The sequence below is a fragment of the Gadus macrocephalus genome, chromosome 6 (assembly GCF_031168955.1).
Source record: "Gadus macrocephalus chromosome 6, ASM3116895v1".
Classification (NCBI taxonomy): domain Eukaryota; kingdom Metazoa; phylum Chordata; class Actinopteri; order Gadiformes; family Gadidae; genus Gadus; species Gadus macrocephalus.
In genome coordinates this window covers 20824774-20844489 of record NC_082387.1, presented here as the reverse complement: position 1 = coordinate 20844489, position 19716 = coordinate 20824774, and the positions used below count along the sequence as shown (strand labels likewise).

General features: G+C 46.9%; 3 protein-coding genes across 8 annotated transcripts; 1 reads left to right on the top strand and 2 right to left on the bottom strand.

Annotated features, from left to right (window-relative positions):
• Positions 1–322: 322 nt before the first annotated feature.
• polr3d (polymerase (RNA) III (DNA directed) polypeptide D) lies at positions 323–7120 on the bottom strand. Of its 2 annotated transcripts, none has more exons than XM_060054954.1 (9): positions 6959–7120; positions 4566–4735; positions 4321–4364; positions 4080–4237; positions 2599–2723; positions 2350–2512; positions 1218–1465; positions 971–1123; positions 323–704 (listed from the first exon to the last, which is right to left on the bottom strand). In XM_060054954.1, the coding sequence occupies exons 2-9, from the start codon at positions 4719–4721 to the stop codon at positions 588–590; spliced, it is 1164 nt and encodes a 387-aa protein (XP_059910937.1). In that variant the 5' UTR covers positions 4722–4735; positions 6959–7120; the 3' UTR covers positions 323–587. The 2 variants fall into 2 exon arrangements, with proteins under 2 accessions (XP_059910937.1, XP_059910938.1); XM_060054955.1 differs by lacking the exon at positions 6959–7120 and adding an exon at positions 4830–5136.
• Positions 7121–8633: 1513 nt separating this feature from the next.
• LOC132460000 (phytanoyl-CoA hydroxylase-interacting protein) lies at positions 8634–17938 on the top strand. 4 transcript variants are annotated; one of them, XM_060054959.1, is made up of 6 exons: positions 8634–9146; positions 11649–11739; positions 12771–12947; positions 14614–14788; positions 15177–15294; positions 15414–17938. In XM_060054959.1, exons 3-6 carry the CDS (start codon positions 12780–12782, stop codon positions 15958–15960), a joined length of 1008 nt encoding a protein of 335 aa, XP_059910942.1. In that variant the 5' UTR covers positions 8634–9146; positions 11649–11739; positions 12771–12779; the 3' UTR covers positions 15961–17938. The 4 variants fall into 4 exon arrangements, with proteins under 4 accessions (XP_059910942.1, XP_059910940.1, XP_059910941.1 ...); XM_060054957.1 differs by having other exon boundaries at positions 12768–12947; XM_060054958.1 differs by lacking the exon at positions 11649–11739.
• Positions 17150–19596, bottom strand: ppp1r3c2b (protein phosphatase 1 regulatory subunit 3C2, duplicate b). 2 transcript variants are annotated; one of them, XM_060054961.1, is made up of 3 exons: positions 19555–19573; positions 19405–19481; positions 17150–18298 (listed from the first exon to the last, which is right to left on the bottom strand). In XM_060054961.1, the coding sequence occupies exons 2-3, from the start codon at positions 19458–19460 to the stop codon at positions 17386–17388; spliced, it is 969 nt and encodes a 322-aa protein (XP_059910944.1). In that variant the 5' UTR covers positions 19461–19481; positions 19555–19573; the 3' UTR covers positions 17150–17385. The 2 variants fall into 2 exon arrangements, with proteins under 2 accessions (XP_059910944.1, XP_059910943.1); XM_060054960.1 differs by having other exon boundaries at positions 19405–19596.
• Between the last annotated feature and the right edge of the window lie 120 nt (positions 19597–19716).

Below are 19716 nucleotides of genomic sequence, written 5' to 3'. Positions count from 1 at the left end.
ATGACGCCTGGTGGTGCCTGAACCTCCCTACAGCGATGAGCAGACACTAAAGATCAGTGAGAAGCTGGTCTTTTGTTCCTGTTCATCGTTGTAGCGATGAGCAGAAACAGTTTAATCGGTTTCTCACTGATCTGACACTTGCCCGCCAATAGAAGGGCTTTCAAGATACCGTTTTTATGAAAATGAATGTTTTAAAAAACAATAAAACCTAAAAACGAGAAAATGAAAAGCATTCAACTTAATATCAATATCTAAAAATGGTAATATACATCCTACCATTTATAGGACACTATAATATATAAAAAGCCAGCACAATTCGCACTTGGGATGTCAAAAATCTGTTTATTCACACATGTACATCAATTAATAATAGTATTGATAATTGTGTCTATACAACAAAAACAAAACAATTGTTTAATCATATAGAAGTTTTCAACCACCAATATGAATCAAAATGCAAAACGAACACTATTATTACAATATTTATACATTTCTTTATGTGATGGCAAACACTTCTTTTTTGTACTTAAGGTACAAACATAAGGTCCAAAAAGGACTGTCCACCATTCACATGGCCTTCAGCAGCATTATATGTTGCTTTCTAGGAGTGCTTCAAAGTCTGGTGAGCAGACCATTTTGTGTTGGATGTGACCCAATACGGTCATATCCCCTGTCCGGCCTTCTGTCCCAATAGATACCAGTTCCTGGAACAAGAAAAACAAAGAAAATGGGGTTGGGTTGAGATTGTAAAAAAAAAAGTAACATTTCCATTAGTCATGGGTTTTGGGGAATGGCGTTGTAAGGAGGCCTGAAGGGAGTGGTGGGACTCAAAATCAAACTTACTCTAGCCTTAAAAGGAAATAGATATGGTAACAGATGATTAGAATACACAGCCGGATGTTTTGAAAATTTGTGGAAAATTTGTGGAAGGTGTCTAAAAAGGGTCTGAGTCTACAAATAGCCCTTTTACCTGAAGGAAAGCACAGGACGTTCCCAGAGAAACGTCCAGCTTGATGTGTCCCAGGATGAGCTGGACGCGGCCGGACTTCCGCACCAACATCTTCCCCACGAGGCCCTCTCTGAGGTCCTTCAGCGTGCAGCTGTTCTCCTCCTCTTCGTCTTCCTGATATGCAGTAAAAAAAAATTAACCATCTTACTTGATGAAAAAAATATATATACAAACAGCGAGAGCCATTTTCCGGAGGCTGTGTGTCCACCTGTGGGTCCGTCTTCTGCACCATGACCTGTCCGTCGGCCGACTGCACCTCCGTCTTGATGGGCCGGGTCTCCATGCTGGGCGGCTGGCCGGGCAGCGAGTCGGGCAGCTGCACAAAGAACAGCTCCTCCCCTTTGCTCAGGCTCCACCTCTGGAGCAGCTCGGGCAGAACCTCGGGCTCAGGCAGCGGGGGGGGCCGGAACGCAGACTCCACCTTCTTGATCTCCACCTCTGTGGGCTCCTGCTTCACTGTGGGGAGGGAGCAGAGGACAGGGACTGTGGGTGCCAGAGAGTCAAGCACGTCACGATCATACCACTGGGGCCGACAGTTGAGCTGAACACGAGGGTTCAGTCCTGAGGATTGAGAAGTTTATAGGTACGAGCTCCGCCCCCGTCGACCGAACGAGCGTGGACCAGAGTTGATTCTGGTAATGCCTTTGGAAAGATTATACATGTGTATGAAGCCATGTTATTTTGTTATTATTCAAAATAATTCCATCTGGTGTTTACAGTTGTACACTAGGAGAGAGGTCACAAGAAGGATTCACAGCCTACACAAACTGCCGGCCACAGCATCCACCTTCCCCCCCCCCCCCCCCCCCCCGCCAACTATTCCAGATTCATGTCCCTCGGGCTGCTGAGATAAGTCCCTCTCATAATGAAGAGTTACGGAATGGAATACTTTTCACTAATAACAATATTTACATTTCCAAATAACTTCACATAAGAAAAACTCAGAAAATGTATCTATCCAGATGGACATTATTGGTCAGAGGCAAATATAGCGTGTCAAAAAGGCCTATATACAACTGTTCCTCAACAGGGGAAGCAGGAAAGAGTCATTAACATTGACAAGGAATTATTGGCCAGGACTCTTTTGAAAAAGTGATTTTTAATCTCAATAAGATGTTTTCCTGGTTAAATAAAGGTTAAAAAAATAAATAAAAATAGCGCCACCTATGGAGGAAGCAGTTCCAGACTTTTTGGAGACCTGCTTACAGATGTGAAAACCTTTGCACAATCAGGCGGCCGACCTGTTAAGATTTCCCTATTAGCACAATAATATCTTCTACAATAACAAAAGGCATCCACAGATACTCTGAAGTCCTTATACTCCGCAAAGTGTCCGGTACCTTTCGTTTCAGGTTCCATGCAGTCAACGCCCTCCTCCTCCTCCTTTTCAATTTTCGCTACTTCAGGCGTAAACTCCTCCCTAAAACCCCACCCCGACACCGCAAGAGGGAGCTGGACAGGGCAGCTCCTCTCCTCACTGCAGAGGTGAGGATCATCTATGAACTGCAGAAGGTGGGCCGGGATTAGAACACAGAACGCGTGTGGTTGAAGTCATGTTTATTCAAGAGTTCACCGAGCGAGGGACTCACGTTGTCTCGTTCCAGTTTTCGCAGAATCTCTTTGGTTTCTTCCTCCGTCTCCCTCTTCTCCTTCTTGATGTTGATAATGGGCGATGGACCCACGGTGGGAGCGTCCCTCTCTGTCTCATAGGTACCTGAGGAACACACCCACACTTACACTTCAAAGGGCATTCCATCGTTTCCCCCAGCACTGTATGGATAAGGCGACCGCCTTAACAACAGTAGGGCCCCGCCTTGACAACAAATGTATTGAAAAAATATTTACGTATATATTTTTTTAATATTTTTAATTTATTATGCATTAACAAAGTACAAAACTCTCGTAGGGAAAGAAAACATACTTCCATCAGGTACGAAAAATAAAGATAAATAATGCATTGGTAATACCTTTATGGCACAACAATAGTCATAAAGGTTTTTGAATGGAATTGAAACAACCACCTGTTGGTTGTATATATTACTGCGAACAAACGTCCCGGAACTATTAAAAGTAATATTAAATGATAAAAAAAAAAAAGAACATAATTGGGATAACACAAAAAAAACATACAATGTATGATATACATATATATATATATACAGTATATAAGGGATGTCCATGGTAAACCAATAAGATCTTTAAAAGGTAAATACTAATGGTTATGAAGAAATTAAATCATCTTAATTTCTCTCAGATGACAGGAGCTTGTTCATTTTTATTGGTATTGATGCCATTTTCGAGACTCCTGAACCTTTTCTATTATTTTGTTGAATTATAACTTGTATTATTGCTTTAATTGCTGATAACATGATCATAGCTCAAGATAGGATGTTAAACAGGTCATAAATCCATCTTTACTATCTATCTATACTATCTAAGTTTTCGTCAAAATGTCACATTTCTTTTTTTTTTGTGTTGCATTTGAACACATCAATCATATTACTGAGCCGACCTGAACACATCACATTTGACACAGTTTGCTACTTTTTTTTTAAGCTAACTAGCTCTATATCCTGCCGATTTTAACATGGATTTAAAAACTGGATTACTATTTTTAACTGACGGGACTTTCTACACCGTCCGGTTGTGTTATCACTACCGCTGCTTTGAATGACTGTTGATGCACACGGTGCCGACTCCGAGTAATCGATTTTTATTGATTTTATCGAATTGATCGATTAGTTGTTGCAGCCCTATGAGACTACCCTGGGACATGGTTTCAGAAAAGTGCGGTTTCGGGCACCGGATCCGCTGGGTCCGTCTGGACGGTCGCCGAAACGCAGAAGACTTGTGCGGTTTCACAAAAAAAAAACAGCTCCGTGTGCCGGGGCCTACGCTTTTCTTCCGCTACTCATGGGTCATCTACCGGCGCAAAGGGGCATCAGTGGTCTCAGAGTAGCATACACCACTGACGTCTATTCTGCATACGTGCTCAACGTTGGCTAATTGTAAAGGGCTATCGTGCTGCTGATCAATAGGAAAGTAGTTGTGCAACCCTTCTCGTGCGTACCTCTCTTCTTCATGGTCATCTCAGCAGGTCCCTGTTCAAAGATGGAGTGGGACTGGATGACCTCTGGCCGACCCCGGCCTCTGCCTCTCTCTCTCTGGCCACGCCCCCCCCGCTCTCCATCCCTCCTGCCCCTCGGATGCTCGCCATCAGCCTTGGTTCTAAGAAACAAAATAAAACAGTTTCAGGTCAAACTGTTGAAAAAAAGTCTTTCATATGATCTTTTACGATTTTAGGAACTTACTCTTCTTTAGCTTTTCTGCCAATAATGTTGGGTGTAAACGTTTTCTGAAAAGCAACAAATAAATGTTCACCATCATGGGTTGAAATGATATTGTATAGTTTTAAAGTTTACCCATTTAGAAATGGTTTTAGTATTACGCCAAATGCCGACATCTCCTAGACACTGGATAACTATACATCATCATGCCTGTATGTAGTAGCAGACCATGAGGATTCAGAGGACAGATAAGCCTTCACCAGCCCTACCTTCTTCACCCCTCCTAGGGTGAGGTCCCTCGAGCGCATGGTGGGAAGGCGACCAGGAGAGAGGGATGAAGGTATTCTACGGCCCATAGCCGCGCCCCTGCCCCGAGGCGTAGACATGCCCTGGCCACTGCCATCACCAGTGCCTGGTTCAGCCATCCAGATTCCAGTCGCTAAATTGGGGACACAGATACAAAAAAGACATTGTATGGGGCCATGTAATATCCCTTTCTGATCTTTAGGTAGAAGGGGTTCGGGAATGGGTACCAGAGTCATTTAGAGAGACGCAAAATCTCCGTCCACTCCAATGGACCCCGTATTTGGGCGGATCGTGGAGCTTCTCAATAGCTCCCGGAAGTTAGCCGCTCACATCGAGTCGAACCCTAAAGACCTCAGTCAACACAACAGGCTCAAATCTGATGCCTCGCATCCTTCTTCGCAAGGGGCTTATTCCCGGAAGGGGAATTGCAGCTCCTGCATGGACTTGAACCCGCAGCAAGGCACATAATTAATGCCTTCTGATTCATTGTTCCAGTTCATTCCTTTTGTGGTTAGTCTACCTCCTGCCTAGCCTGGCTCCGCCCGCCTACGTACTTCCGCTCAATTTTCATTTCCCTTCACTTCAGTACTACGTCTGGGTTTGCGGTATATTCCCGGGTTTCCTCTGGCCAAAAATTGCCGGTCCAATCAGCGAACAGAGGGATGGCTGAGAACAATGAATTTGAGGTTGTGTGCTAGTTTGAGTTGTAGTCAAACGTTAGCGATGGTTATGGCCGATCCAGAGTGGCACTGGGCAGATCCAATAGTTTTAAACTCCAACAGACACCCGCCTTCAAGGGAGTTAACGTTTGTCAAAGGAGGGAGGCCAGACTCTCTGTGCAAATGAAATGAAATGAGAGTCTGGTAGGATACCTACTGCCTATGTTCTCTCATCTCTCATCTTCATCCGCTTATCCGGGGTCGGGTCGCGGGGGGAGCAGCTCAAGCAGGCCTGCCTATGTTGTCTTTTGAAAAGGTTTTCTGGAACTTTCAATGTTTCATTATCTTATTGAGATGCAGTTTCCTACCTTGTTTTTCAGCCGCCTTGCTTTTTTTTGATTATTTCTTATCTCTTTAATTTTTTCGATACATTCATTTGACTGTTCAATAGCTTCTTTACTTGCGGCAGGCTGACTGGCTGGTGTCAGTTCTCCCTGTGCTCACTAGCCATGACTCCTCTTTATTAACTCTCACTTTCCCTTCTCTCAGTCTCCTCATTCCATCTTTCCTCAGTATTTAAAGCTGAAGTAAGTAGAAGACATGGCACCTTTACTTATTAATAAGAAATATTAGTATAATTATTCAGAATTAATACGTATTATACCCGTGTCCCCTTTAACGTTATAGCTGTGATCAAGGGCTATAGTCTCCATCCTTACAGGCCCAGGGGTGCATGGTGGTGCAGAGGTGTTCCTCTTTATGACCACAGGACAATGCTCAAAGACGGTGGGAATAGCATCTCCATCAGCGTCTGCCTCCAAATGTGCCTTAATAAATCAAACATTAAGCTTCCCAATGGTGTATTCTTTGTTTGTGCAATTAGAGCGTTTGCTGATAATTGTTTTTGTAATCTTTGATTACAGATAAAATACTCCTGCCGACTTGAGCCAACCATGTGCGTCTCCTCCCTGCCTCAATGGGGAAACCGTACATCCGTCCTGCTTTCTCAGAGTATGGGAGAATCCCCATGCAGCATACTATAGTGGGGACTATGCACGTCAATATATAATGATATATATTGTTATATAATATAAAAAAAAACATTGATGTTACCACGTACACATGACGGTGGGCCATTAACACATCGTAACCTAATGCAATTATTGATTACTAATAACCATAAATCGTAATTCTATCTCCAAATTTATGCTCTCTATTCAGTTTTGAATGAACCGCCCAGCACTTCTGGGAACTCCAGAGTGCAAGTGACGATCAAGCATTTTGAACTTCCGGTGTCGTCACTCTGAACAGCGTTGATGGGTACCGCCTGTTAGTGTATCAGCATATTTATGTATCAATTCATTTAGGCATCAACATGTTGAGTGGTTTGTTTCTTACACATTATGCCAAATTGTGATTTTTAATGCATTAAAATTAAATATAATACAGCAGTTTGCTGATCACTGATTTACATCAAGAACGAACGTACACACGTAAACCAAACTGGGCATCTACCGACTGAAGTACTCTAACCGACATCCGAACCAGGTTAATAATAGGTTAAGGTAATGTGATATCCTCTATATCCACTATGTTAAAAAACGAATACAGCAGCCAGCCAACACTCCAGGAACTAGGAAAGAAGAAAACGATTGCGCTAAGCAGGGTAATATTTGACACATCTGAAAGTAAATTACCGTATACTTCTCCCGATTATCAGAATTGTTGAACTTCGTTTTGAAAGTCGCAAATGAGGCTGCTGAAATCACTACCTTCTAGTCTACTTTTTGCTATGTGACACTGCATGTGTGCAGCGCCATGACAGTTCCGGGAGTGACGTAGTCATTTGTATTCATGCGGATCAAACTTGCGCTCTATTTCTGTTCACCTCGGTCACCACGTAAATATTATGTAATAATATAAATCCCTAAGCATGCAAATATGGTTAGAAGTAATCGATAAAGAGTATTTATGAAGGAAACATTTAGATTTAGAAAAATTCGTCAACCTAACATCATTAAAGTTAACTGATAATTAACCATAAGGCTCAACATAAAGCCTTTTTTATCCATGATCCATGACTGTGCTAACACTAAAAGTAGAAAGGATACAGAAAAGCACACAAATTGGGAATACATTGAATGTCGCTGCTTCAAAAATGCCAGCATGAAAATTGTAGATAAACAAAATAAGGGTTAGGTCTTGTATGCATTTTTCGAGTGGGTACATCTACCGATTAAAATTACTTACTGAAAAAAACTCCTGCATGTAGAATCTGTAGACACGCGCCCCCTGCCTCCAACTTCACGCGACCTTGTAGCTGTCACAGTGTGTCTAATGATGGATGATTGCAAATGAATTACCCTTTGAGGAAATTGCTGTTCTGTATAATGAGTGTAACACCCATGGTAGCTTTGAATGATACCAAGACCATTTCCTACACACACTGCACCGTCTCCTCATTCTCTCACCGTACCTGTTTAAACTTCATCTTATCTCCATTCACACGTGACCTCAGAAACTTCAGCCAACAAATATGGCCTTCAGACTACAAACTTTAGACTGCAATATCCCCTCTGCTCCAAAAAAATACATATTTGGTGTACTGTATACATTATTACTTATTGAATCCTAAATACATTTGGTATGCCTGTTTAATCGCCAGATTAAGAACCCATAATCTAGAAAGGGTATTTCTTAATCCTATGTAAACCCAATGGAATGGTTTCATTCGTACATCCTGATGGGGGTCAAAACACTTTCAAATGCTGTAGGGGGAATCTGCTGAGTGGACTCATTCAACGTTAGACTCCTCCCCACGGCCAGTGGCAGATCCCCCATGGAGTGGGTCCATATGGCATCCCATCCTGTGTGCGTTTGTTGTTTTCACTCTCCAGTCTCCAACGATGTGCATTGTAGATCCGGGCCATGCTGCTGCATTCTCTTTTCCTTCAGGGAACTGATCAGAAAACAAAAACAACGTTGCACGTGTGACCTTAACGGGCAATAAAGCTTCCGTGATACTGATACTGATGCACTGCAGGACGGCTGGGTCCATTACCCACACTCCCACTTCCTTACCATAACCTCCTAGTGCATGCCATTTAGAAGGGCACTCAGGGCCCGTGCACACACACACACCATCTCAGCCGTGAATGAGTTGGTTGCTAATGGAGTGACCTATGCCTCCTGGCAGCGGCCCAGGCACCGCTCGTGGTGCGTACCGCGGCAGCACTGTGGCGTGTAGGATTCAGTCGATCTCAGTTTAGTCGGCATGGCTACATGATAGACTAGCAAACATCCTCATCTTAGCCCCGAGCCAAAGAGATACTGGGAGGGAGGGGGGGGGGGGGGGTAAGTTGTGTGTGTGGGTATTGGTCTAGGTCCGTATGACACGTGCACGGGGAGCAGGAGTCGGAGGCAGTGTGTTTGTGAAAAGAAGGGAGTGAGAGAGAAAGAGAGGGAGACCGTTACAAAAAAAGAGAGTGTTTGTTTGCGTGAGAGTCAGAGAGTAGCAGAGAGAGAGAGAGAGAGAGAGAGTAAGAGAGGGAGGGAGAGAAAGGAAGAGCAGAAGCGAGCCAGATAGAAAGAGAGATCGAGGGTGTGAGGGAGAGAAAGGGAGAGGGGGAGGGAGAAGGAGGAAGAGTGAGAGGGAAAGAGAGGGCGAGGGGAAAAAGAGCGAGAGAAAAACAGTGAGAGAAGGAGCGCGGGTCGGAGGGGAGGCTGAGTGTTGGTTTCACCTCCTGATCGGTTTCCCTTGGAGATCTGTCATCGACTGCAGTGGAGGAGCATTAGAGGGAGCAGGTACGGGAAGGGGAGAGGACGCTGTTACATCTCAGCTCCGTGACTTCACCCGCACATCTCTTCACCCATCCAGCCATCCAGGTAGGCAACCTTTTACATTTGGTTTTTGAATATAATCGTTTTCTTTATTTTAAGTGTTTATTATTTGACTTACTGCAAGTGAGGTTGTATTTATCTAATATTTGAGTTCCTCACTCCGAATAAATACAAAATATAAGATACATTTGAAGATTATCTTTAGGACATTATCTCACCTCGCAAGTAAGTGAATCTGTTTTGCTTCTTGGCTGATGTGAATGTTTCATTTCTATGAAGTCCATTACAATAGACTATTCTCTTAAGTGCCTGATGATTAGACTTCATTTATAATTGATGAATTATCCATTCTCATATCTGTGGAGAACACCATGTCTATATCTCTGTTATATTCCCCATATGTGTTTAATAATGGGCTATCTGCACACATGTCGTGTGTTTTGACGACCCAAGCATTTTAATCTATTTTTCTGGCAAGGAAATAAACTGACAATCCACTCATTTTCTCTCAAGCAGTCTATTTTTAGCATTGCTGTGTAAACTATATTACCATTTTAGATCAATGAACTGTGTAATCCATTCTTTTTTCACGATTAGTGGGCTCAGTCCAAAGTTTCCCAAACGGGTTTATAAATGACGCTGTCGAAGCGTGCAAATGAAATGCGAGGCATTGATTGTGCCATTGTTTCTTTCAACTGTTCCAATGCGGAGCCGAAAGTGGAACACATGCATAGAGATGGGGGGCTTTGATGTCTTCTGAGAGAGCTTCCTTGCCCCATATTCCTTTTCAGAGAGACACCCAGATGAGAGGGAACAGCAGCTGCGAAAGTGACCCATGGAGTGTGAGCATGCATGAGTGTGCACGTGAGCATATGTGTATTTCAGGGTCTGTATGCATGTTTGTGTGTGTGCGTGTGAGCCTGTGTGTGTGTGTGTTTGTGCATGCGCGTGTGTACGCAACTATGTGAGTGTGAGCGCGTGCATTGTACGTGTCTGTGTGCGTGCGAGCCATGAGTGTGTGTTTGGGAAAACAGCAGGGCTCTCCCTCCGTTGGCTCCCAGTGAAGAGCAAGCTAGCGCACACATTTCACAGTTGACAGAGTTTTAATGAGCTGCTGCAGCCCCGCCGGTCACAGGGCTCTGACACCTCGTTCACCGTCGGCCCCCGGCCAGGCGGAGCCAGGCCTCTCCATCCCGACGCACCGATGCAGACCGCACACGCAGACTGCAACCAAACAAGGCAGCTAATGACCCTTATGGTCTGATTGTAGCCGTGTGTGTGTGTGTGTGTGTGTGTGTGTTGTGTGTGTGTGTGAGCTAGAAGCATGGTCTAAGGCGCCCTGCACTCATATGCTCTGCGTGCTTGGGCGGGCAACGATGGAGAATGGGCTTCTTGTGTGGTGACGTGATAGTTGAGTGTTCTGCTGTTAAAACATACAGGGGGGATAGTTTGGAGTGACAACATCACAAAATCAAGAGAGAGAGAGAGAGGGAGAGAGAGAGAGAGAGAGAGAGAGAGAGAGAGAGAGAGAGAGAGAGAGAGAGAGAGAGAGAGAGAGAGAGAGAGAGAGAGAGAGAGGGTGAGGGGGGAGAGAAGGGGAGAGAGAGAGAGAGAGAGAGAGAGAGAGAGAGAGCGAGAGAGAGGAAGAGAGAGGAAGAGAGGAAGAGAGAGAGAGATAGGGAGAGAGCGCTTGAGAGTAGGGAAGAGAGAGGGAGAGAGAGAGAGGGTGAGGGGGGGGAGAGAAGGGGAGAGAGAGAGAGAGAGAGAGAGAGAGAGAGAGAGAGAGAGAGAGAGAGAGAGAGAGAGAGAGAGAGAGCAAGAGGGGGAAGTGAGAGAGAGGGAGAGAGGGAAGGGGAGAGAGAGAGTTGGAGAGAGGGGACAGAGGTGGAGGGCAGAGAGAGGGGGAGACAGAGAGGAGGGGGAAGAGAGAGAGAGGGAGAGAGGGAAGGGGAGAGAGAGGTGGAGAGAGGGGACAGAGGTGGAGGGCAGAGAGAGGGGGAGAGAGAGAGAGGAGGGGGGGGAGAGAGAGGGATTATTGCGATATCACAGGAACATATTTCAAAGCTGGGAATATCTGGGAAATGACAGCAGAAGCGCATTTGTCGCAGGGAAGAACCTGCTGCTGCTCGTTACTATACAGCTGAAGGGCAGCCATCAATCTCAGGAGGGCGCAGGTGACAGCTAATTCTTCCAATACCCTGACCGATAGATATTGTGCTGTCCTGCCCCAAGGCTGTGTGTGCTGAACCGCAGCCCCCGGCTCTGGCGATGGACAGGAGGATAACAGACCCACGTACCACCATGCGTCGTATCGATGCCCTTAAGTCGGTCCCGTATCGCCAAACCTAAATCTGGGGAACAAGCCTTAAAGCCGAAAAGGCTTAAAGCTCGCTCAACTGTTTCAAAACCCAATGCGCAATTCTGGGAGACGGGCTCCCTGCCTAGCAACCGTTGAGCCGGAAAGTTTTCACCGCTTCCCATTCTCCCCATCTCGAGTTCAGAGTTGCCTTTTTGTTTCCACCGCCCTGTGTACGGTTTGAATCCCAGAGGAGGATCAGCGGACGAGTGTGGAGCGGTTCTCCGCCATACATGCCCAAGGCACAGCAACAGAGCGGCGCTGGTTGCCAGGAGACAGCTGGTAGGTGGATTACAGAATACACTGGCCCGGCTCAGGGCCAGTCAGTGGGCAGGGGCGCCGCTTGTTATTGGACGGGGAAATGTCAGAGGAGGGCAAGGAAGAGGGGGGGGGGGAAGAGGAGGTGAGGGAGGGAGGAAGGAGAGGGGAGGAAGGGGGGAGAGGAGAGAAAGGGAAGGGATGGGAGGGGAGGGGAGGTAGGGAGAGAGAGGAGGGGGGAGGGAGAGGAGAGAGGGGAGGGGAGGGAGAGAATAGAGGAGAGCGGAGATGGAAGGGGGGTAGGGAGGGATAGGAGAGAGAGGAGGGGAGGTGAGAGACGGGGGAGGGATGGGAGAAAGGGGAGGGAAGGTGGGGAGAGAGAGGAGGGAGGGGAGGAGAGGGAGAGAGAGAGGAGGGGGAGGGAGAGGAGAGAGGGGAAGGGAGGGAGGGGTGGGGAGGGAGGGGAGAGAGGAGACGGGAAGGATGGAGGGAGGGGAGAAAGAGGGGAGAGAAGGGAGAGAGAGAGGGGGTGGGGGAGGGAGAGGAGTGAAGGGAGAGGAGAGGGAGGGGAGGGGGGAGAGAGGGGAGGGGAGGGGGGAGAGAGGGGAGGGGGAGGGAGGGGAGAGAGGGGGAAGGGAGGGGAGGGAGGGGAGGCGAAGGTGGCAGAGGAGAGAGGGAAGGGGAGGGATTGGAGAGAGAGGAGGGGATAGAGGGAGGCTAGGAGGGAGGGGAGAGAGGGAGGGGGGAGAGGGGAGGGCAAGGATGGGTGACAGGGGAGAGAGGGGAGTGGAGGGAGAGGAGGGGAGGCTGAAGGAGGGGCATCATTTAAAAAACGCTTGTAGATAACGTGGCCACACAAAGTTCCATCTGTAAAAGGTTAATTGGATTCAGTCTGCAGAACTCTTATAAAAGCTGCTCTGCAATTCCCACACAAACACGGCCAGACGCAATTTCAATCTCTTTTGATGACAGACAGCGCTGGTTGTTCAAATGGTTTCTGATCCCGTTTAGCCACTGAGCCGTCCTCTCTCTTTGTGTCTCCCTGTGTGCAGCAGACTGAAGCCATGGAGACGCCCCTCTGCACCCCACACAACATCCAGATCTGCGAGGTGACCTGCGACTCGTTCCGCATTGGGTGGGACATGACCCCGGAGGACACGGCGCGTGCCACACACTTCTTCATCGACCTGAGCCGCAAGGAGAGCCGCGACCCCAACCGCTTCAAACACAGGGTCTGTCCTTAGCTTCAAACACAGGGTCTGTCCCTAGCTTCAAACACAGGGTCTGTCCCTAGCTTCAAACACAGGGTCTGTCCCTAGCTTCAAACACAGGGTCTGTCCCTAGCTTCAGACACAGGGTCTGTATCTTCAAAAAGAGGGTCTGTCCCTAGCTTCAAACAGAAGGTCTTTCCATAGCACCATCCAGGGGTAGCAGTGGGACTTTGTAGACCTTCTTCTCAGCTGCTCCACAGCTTAGATTTTCACGTCAGACGTTAGCATCAAGCCTTCGAGCAGGTGAACAAGTGAGGCAAGGAACAATAAAAACATCCATCATGGCTGTCACTACATCTCAAACACGACAGAGTTCATGGTACCATAGGAATCAGCATAAGACCTAAAGAAATGAGAGGCCAAAACAACAAAGCGCACACGTCAGTTCAATCTATGATATGACTCCACAAACAGTCCTCATGGATGGCTCAAATAACAACAACTGTCTGTTCGTTAATGACGTTTTAATGTCTTCTCTTCCGGTTTCCCCATAATGAGACGAACAAGACGTCCTTTTAAATGGTTTGGTTGGCCATGTGGACGAGCTGTGCAGCGTTGTGATCATCCACACATATAAAAACACTTTTTTGCCTGAGTCAACTCTGGAATAATGGATGTTCCCTCGCAGTCACTTCCAATGAAGGCATAGTGGAACATGTGCAGTCAACAGCTTCGGGCCACTGACTCATGCAAGCAATGTTTTGCTCAAATGGAGTCGAGCTGACATAAATCTACTGCAGCAACACAGCTTCTGCAGAAATAGTTTTGGCACATTCTGTGCATATTAAGCAAATTGTGTTCAACTATAAATACCAAAGGCCTCAGCTTAAAATATGTAGGCCTACGAGAAAAAATATTATCGCAATTCCACTCACTTTATTGAAAACATAATTCAACATGTAGGCCTATTCATATCCTTCCGGTCTTTTTACTTCCTGAGACAATAGACTCAAATTGTAGAACCTAACATTATTTTCATTATTTTCATTTCTCTTTGGTTTTCATGTCACAATATAAGTGCCAATCATCATGGTGAACTATTGACTTTGCCGTTCATGAGGTGCAGAGATGAGGGCGCCATTCACAACGATTATAGATTGAATGACTTCTGCCTCTTGCTCTAATACGAAACGAGACACACAGTGGAGTTGCATCAGCCATGTTGCCATGGATATTGGTCCTCTGAGCTTGCTGTAATGAGCCATGCCGCACAAGTCAGGGACAAAACAAAGCATCTGATTTGATTGGCTGGGCGTAACACCGGGTTTGTGTTGAAAACAAGGCTAAGAGCTGTTGAAATGTGGTTTGTGGAAGAACACTACTTAAAAGCTTAAGAGAGGGTTGTCAACAGGAAAAATAAAGTGTGTGTGTTTTTGTGTCTGTATTTGTGTGTGTGTGTGTGTGTGTGTTTTTGTGTCTGTATTTGTGTGTGTGTGTGTGTGTGTGTGTGTGTGTGTGTGTGTGTGTGTGTGTGTGTGTGTGTGTGTGTGTGTGTGTGTGTGTGTATACGTGGGTGGGTTGGGATTATCAGAGCACTTTTTTATGCATTTTCATCTCTCAATAACCCCTTCCGCCTGTAGTCTGGTGAAGGTGATGTGTTTGTTTGTGTGTCTGTCTGTCTGTTCAGGACGTGCCGACCAAGCTGGTGGCCAAAGCGGTGCCCCTCCCCATGGCCGTGAGAGGCCACTGGTTCCTGAGCCCCCGGACGGAGTACTGCGTTGCGGTGCAGACCGCCATCAGACAGGCCGACGGCGACTACCAGGTCTCAGAGTGGAGTCAGGTGGTGGAGTTCTGCACAGGAGGTAGTGGACATGGGACTGTAACTGTAGGTCATTTGAAGTCTAGAGACCTTGTTTGATGTCTAGCCTGCTGTAGGACTACGACAACCCACTGATGTGATGAGTCTGGGCAGTGGCCCAAAGTGTTGTTTTTCACATGAACACAAGGAATGTAACACAATAGTAAATTGTGAAAGTTGTTACTGATATTGTATGTTGTACGTCCTTGCACTTAAAAATGGTACTTAGCATTGTGAAGCATCTTATCAGAGATATATATTGTTTCTCTTTCTTCTGACAAATGTACTTATTGTAAGTCGCTTTGGATAAAAGCGTCAATTGATATTGAAATGTCTGAATATGTCGCCTAATGATAATGACCTGTTTTCTATCCACACGTCTGACTCTGCAGATTACGCCATGGAGCATCTGCAGCAGCTGCTGGACAAGGCCTCTGGCTCCACCGGGAGGCTGCTGAAGTTCTCTGTGTTCTACCGCAACCAGCACCCGGACTACTTTGAAAACGTCAGGTGAGTGCGTGTCGACCATAACGATCATGTTTGAGTGCATGATGTAGGAACTATCTACCATTACATCGACAGCAGCCGCCTTTGACCTTCAAGCGCTTCTCCCTGTCTCTGATGATTAGAAGCGAGTGCGGAGGACTCATGCGACCTTCACTGAAGGACAACAGCGGGAGTCACGGCTCCCCCATCAACGGCAAGCTGAGCGGGGTCTTCCTCAGCTGCAACACCGAGTTCGACACGGGCCTCCCCCCTAAGGACTCCCCCTACGGGTCCCTGCGCTTCCAGGTCCCCGCAGGAAGCCTGCTGGACGCCAACACCAGCCTCTACTTCGCGGACTTCTACTGCATGTACACGGCGTACCACTACGTGGTGCTGGTGCTGGCCCCCGGCGGCTCAGACGGGGACAACTTCTGCCGCGGTCGGCTGCCCAAGCTGGACCTCTCGTCCAACCCCTTCCTGACGTGCATCGCCCCCGAGGCGCCGGGGGAGGAGCCCCTGTTCTGCCACGCCAGCGACGTGATCCTGGAGGTGCTGTACACGGAGCCGCTGCATCTGGAGACAGGCACGGTGGAGCAGATCAGCGGGCACCACCAGCTCATGAGTCTGACCACGGCCAACGCCAAGAAGGACCCCAGCTGCAAGGTGTGCAACATCAGCGTAGGGCGCTGAGTGGACACAGTAGGCGGACACAGTAGCATGGGAGGGCGGGTCTACTGTCTGCACTCTACCACTGAACAATGCCCAGGGCTGGTGGTGGCAGAGCCCGTACTGAATAGTGTGAAACACTGGGAACACGATTAGAACGGAGCCCAAAAGGTTCCCCGTGGACCTCTTTGTCTTCCCAGACTAGAACGGTTTATGTTTACATTGTGTAATGCACTTCCCTGCGTCCTTCTGGCTGCTCCTATACCACTGGTATTATACATGTCTACCTGTGTGACTCTTTAGTCATGTCAGAACTAGGCTTTATGTAAGATCATTATTGTACTTTTCTTTTTACCACTTTCACAATTATTTAAGACCTCTGCTTTTGATTTAGAAATTTGCATTGATGTGTTGCCCCTTGCACCTGCTGTATATTCATGTTGTAATGTAAAATCACGTGGGTTATAAACACTCCAAACTTTGAGGAACCAGGAATGCATATTTCAATTCATAATTATAGTTATATATATATAGTCATTCTTCTTCATTCTTCATATTCACTGTAATGGGAATGACCCACATCCTCATTTTATTCATGCCATAACAGCTGGGATTCCGTTCTGTAGTTTATGAGGAAATTTAAACTGCTAGTGTTTTAATTTTATAAATCCTCATCCTCATCCTAAAAACCTCTTATCCGGGGTCGGGTCGTGGACGCAGCAGCTGTAGCAGGGGTCTCCAGTCTTCCCTTTCCCGTGCCACGTTGACCAGCTCTGATGGGGGGATCCCGAGGCGCTCCCAGGCCACTGTTGAGATATAATCTAAGCAGAGGAGCAGCGGCTCTACTCTGAGTTCCTCACGGATGGCTGAGCTTCTCAACCTATCTCTAAAGGAGATGCCAGCCACCCTCCTGATAAAACCCAGTTTGTCCTTGTGCCCGCATTCTCGTTCTTATTATAAACAGGCCTAACCATTAGGCTAATCACACTCACACCTGGTGGTATAATATGTCCCCTTTAACCATAGTTCATGAATTGAATAGATAATGGTTATTTATAATAAGAACGAGAATGTGGGTACAAGGACAAATCTGTATAATATGTCCCCTTTAAGAAACAACTTGCAGTCATTAAAGATAATCTCTATAAAAATCACAAAAGTAAAATACAGTCATAAACGTTTCATTACCCACTCAAGCCAATGGAAGCAGTAGTCAGTTATTTTTTTGTTTTTAGACTTTATCCTCTTTATTGTAGAGTGAGATAAACCAGAAGGTATGAGAGATGGAGTGGAAGACATGCAGCAAAGTACCACGGCTAGGAATCGAACCCCGGTCGCTGCAGTAAGGACTGGGCCTTAATGGTTCGAGCTCTACCCGGTGAACCCTCGGGGCACCCAGTCAGTATTTTCTTTAATTGAAGCTCATTATCATTTAATTCAGTGGTCGCTTCAGTAGTTTATGCGTGGCGTGGCAGTCCTGCCTGGACACCGATGGGAGCTCACGCAGATGAGCACGCCGTAGTTCTGTCCCTCGTTGTTGTCCCAGAACGGCTGGCTGTGCCCGTCGGGCAGATAGCTCAAGCAGAACTCGATCCTTTTCTTGGCGTCGAGCACTTTTGGCACGGGGACGATGAACTCAAAGATGTCCGTCTGCGGGCCGCCGTACCGTGTCGGCAAGTACGTGCAGGGCACGTCTCTGTAGCTCTGCCAGGAATCGAACGTGACGCGTATGCGCACATCCTTGTGGAGGCTGACATTCTTGACTCGCGCCGTGCCCCGCAGGACAGCCGACTCCGTAAGGACGGCGCAGCTCTCCAGCACCACCATGTCCCGGGCCAGCCGGCTTCGGAGCGCCTGGAAGTCCGCTGACGGCTGGGGGAAGTCCAGCTGAAGCCTCGTCCCTGGGCAGCAGGTGGCAACCGTGCAGCTGTAGCATTCGTCCGTCGACAGGACGGGCTTGATGACGGCTCCCAGCCGCTGGAGCGAGGGCGGGGGGCCCGGGGGCCGTAGGGAGAAACGCTCCGAGTCCTGGTCCTCAGAGAACAACCGCACGGCCGTCAGAGACAGTCCCTTGGAGTCGGCGAAAACCACGCGCTTGTTTTTGACCGGCACCCCGGCGCTGTAATCGTCATCGTCGTCGTCATCTAGTAATATGTCCTCCATGATTAAGGACAGCAGGGGGTCTACGTATTCTGGGCACAGTGTTTTGGGCGGCGGACGGATGCAGGGCCGCTGGGGCTTCAGGATGGGCACCCAGACGTGAGGACACAGCTCCTGACGCTGGTTCAAGCACAGCCGGACCGCGATCTCCATCAGGCCGGCTCTCTGGGCCCTGGAGCCGAGGATGACCTCGGGCAGGGCCCTGCAAGAGGAAGGAAGAGGACGGTGAACCACATGGAGAATATCATCCTCAATCAGCTAACATTCAGACCAGTTAACATTCAGGCAGTTTAACATTCATTGAGGTCTATTCAAAGGAAGCATTTGTATAACGTTCGAATATCAAACCTAAAATATTTGGTAACACTATGAGTCAAAATTATACAGATGTATATAAATGGCCACATGGGATATTTTTAGTTATGAGAATAAAGTCAGAATTCTGAGATTGAAGTCGGATTTTGACTTTAATCTGAGAGGCGAAAGAAGGTTGTGGTGGGAATTTTGGACCGCGTCGATCATTTCTGTCTAAACTGTTTCTATCTAAAAGAATAAAGAGTAATCCGAATTTATAACAATTAGGGTAAGATATTTAATTAATAAACATACAACAAACATAATAATCTGAGGCCTCAGAAGGGAGTTCGCCCTGCGTCTCTATAAGCACTCTGCAAGGAGAAGTCCAATACATTGGCAAAAGCAAGGACTTCTTATTGAGTGGCACAGGTTTCGGAAATGCTGAGAAAAGCTCTGCTCCACACATGTGTGATGGAAAAATCCATATATTGTTTCCACTTCATCATGTAAGCCGACCTAACTGTTCCTAACGTTAACCTTTGTGCCCGGGGTATACCGGTCATGAGGGAGTAGAGATCCCCTTATGCATTCTTCTTCATGAGATTACAGGAAACTCTTTCCTTTAAGTAAACATTATTTGATTTGATCATTGACAATCATGATGCCCCTTAGTGGTGACTTCCAAGTTGGACACTTTGACCCTATACCACCCCAAGGGTGTCAGCAAAAAGGCATAATCAACCAATTGCATCTAGAGAAACAGAATATGAGAATATAATCTTCCCATTACACTACCTGTATGAACCAAGTTCAGAGTCCCATTGCGGGACGGGGATCTGACCAGAGAAGAAAACTTTAAACTCAGAATGCCCAAAATAATAATGCTTGTGACCCTAATCCTCATCCGCAAAATTACACTAATTTATCTAAAAAATACCAAAAAGTAATACATTGCCGATATATTGCCAAAAGTGGAATCCTTGGTTACATCAGAAAATGATTGTTTCTTACGTTGTGTCTGTCATCTTCCTGTTGGTTCCATGTCGTAAGGCCGGTTGGACCATCATCTGCACGGGAGAAAGGTTAACCTGGCATTCATTGGGCTATATTTACCAATCATGTCTGATCTGTACTTTACTATACGGCCGAGGTAAAGGCTACTTACTTGAAGGAGTTGTAAGGTCACCAGTTGTAGAGGGTGCCTGTAGTCCTGCTGAGTTACACATCCTGCTCCTCCTGCTATTTATACTGCAACACTGCTCCACCCCTTTGCCCTACTCACCCAGCCAAATAACCATGACTCGTGGTATAAAATAATAACTC

Coding starts and splice junctions, on each gene's coding strand:
- LOC132460000 (XM_060054958.1), top strand. CDS start 12,780: ATGGAGACGCCCCTCTGCACCCCACACAACATCCAGATCTGCGAGGTG. Junction 14,789..15,176: donor GGTGGAGTTCTGCACAGGAG/GTAGTGGACATG, acceptor CTGACTCTGCAG/ATTACGCCATGGAGCATCTG. Junction 15,295..15,413: donor GACTACTTTGAAAACGTCAG/GTGAGTGCGTGT, acceptor TCTGATGATTAG/AAGCGAGTGCGGAGGACTCA.
- polr3d (XM_060054954.1), bottom strand. CDS start 4,721: ATGGCTGAACCAGGCACTGGTGATGGCAGTGGCCAGGGCATGTCTACG. Junction 4,238..4,320: donor GGCAGAAAAGCTAAAGAAGA/GTAAGTTCCTAA, acceptor TTTGTTTCTTAG/AACCAAGGCTGATGGCGAGC. Junction 705..970: donor CGTCCTGTGCTTTCCTTCAG/GTAAAAGGGCTA, acceptor TTCTTGTTCCAG/GAACTGGTATCTATTGGGAC.
- ppp1r3c2b (XM_060054960.1), bottom strand. CDS start 19,460: ATGATGGTCCAACCGGCCTTACGACATGGAACCAACAGGAAGATGACA. Junction 18,299..19,404: donor AGGAAGATGACAGACACAAC/GTAAGAAACAAT, acceptor TTCCTCTTGCAG/GGCCCTGCCCGAGGTCATCC.